General features: G+C 54.1%; 1 protein-coding gene across 1 annotated transcript in view; it reads left to right on the top strand.

Annotated features, from left to right (window-relative positions):
* LOC138861311 (uncharacterized) overlaps nucleotides 1-1,055 on the top strand; it is a gene marked incomplete at its 3' end in the record, with an annotated part of 2,214 nt that extends 1,159 nt beyond the window's left edge. The window contains exon 2 of the mRNA XM_070120306.1: nucleotides 1-1,055. This exon is cut by the window's left edge and continues 617 nt beyond it. Coding sequence (XP_069976407.1) covers nucleotides 1-1,055 — 1,055 coding nt within the window.
* Nucleotides 1,056-1,282: the final 227 nt, after the last annotated feature.

Below are 1,282 nucleotides of genomic sequence, written 5' to 3'. Positions count from 1 at the left end.
CAACCCACCACATCAACCCACTACATCAACCCACCACACCAACCCACCACATCGACCCACCACACCGACCCACCACATCGACCCACCACACCAACCCACCACACCAACCCACATTAACCCACCACATCGACCCACCACATCGACCCACCACACCGACCCGCCACATCGACCCACCACATCGACCCACCACATCAACCCACCACACCAACCCACCACATCAACCCACCACATCGACCCACCACATCAACCCACCACACCAACCCACCACACCAACCCAGCACATCAACCCACCACACCGACCCACCACATCAACTCACCACATCAAGCCACCACACCAACCCACCACACCAACCCACATCAACCCACCACATCAACCCACCACACCAACCCACCACATCGACCCACCACATCGACCCACCACATCGACCCACTACATCAACCCACCACACCAACCCACCACACCAACCCACATTAACCCACCACACCAACCCACCACATCGACCCACCACATCGACCCACCACATCGACCCACCACATCGACCCACCACACCAACCCACCACATCAACCCACCACATCAACCCACCACATCGACCCACCACATCGACCCACCACATCGACCCACCACATCGACCCACCACATCAACCCACCACACCAACCCACCACATCAACCCACCACATCAACCCACCACATCGACCCACCACATCGACCCACCACATCAACCCACCACATCAACCCACCACATCAACCCACCACACCAACCCACCACATCAACCCACCACATCGACCCACCACATCGACCCACCACATCGACCCACTACATCGACCTACCACATCAACCCACCACATCAACCCACCACATCAACCCACCACATCGACCCACCACATCGACCCACCACATCGACCCACCACATCGACCCACCACATCGACCCACCACATCAACCCACCACATCGACCCACCACATCAACCCACCACATCGACCCACCACGTCAACCCACCACATCGACCCACCACAACCCCCGGGGATGGCTATGCGACACAAGACACCAATTCGCAAACAAGTCGATCTCTCAGGATTTAGGCCTAAAAAAAATGAATAAAAAAAAAAAGAAAAAAAAAAAGAGAGAGAGAGAGAGAGAGAAGAAGAAAAAAAAAAAAAGAAAAAAGAAAAAAAAAAGGATTCCGGTTTTTGAGAAGAGTTCCCGGATGTCGTGGCCGCTTGTTGATCAACGCGAGAAGGTTAATTGGCTGGAATTTGTTTATCTTGATGCATAATGATG

The sequence above is a fragment of the Penaeus vannamei genome, unplaced genomic scaffold, assembly GCF_042767895.1.
Source record: "Penaeus vannamei isolate JL-2024 unplaced genomic scaffold, ASM4276789v1 unanchor4444, whole genome shotgun sequence".
Lineage (NCBI taxonomy): Eukaryota > Metazoa > Arthropoda > Malacostraca > Decapoda > Penaeidae > Penaeus > Penaeus vannamei.
This window is presented reverse-complemented; position numbering and strand designations above follow the sequence as displayed.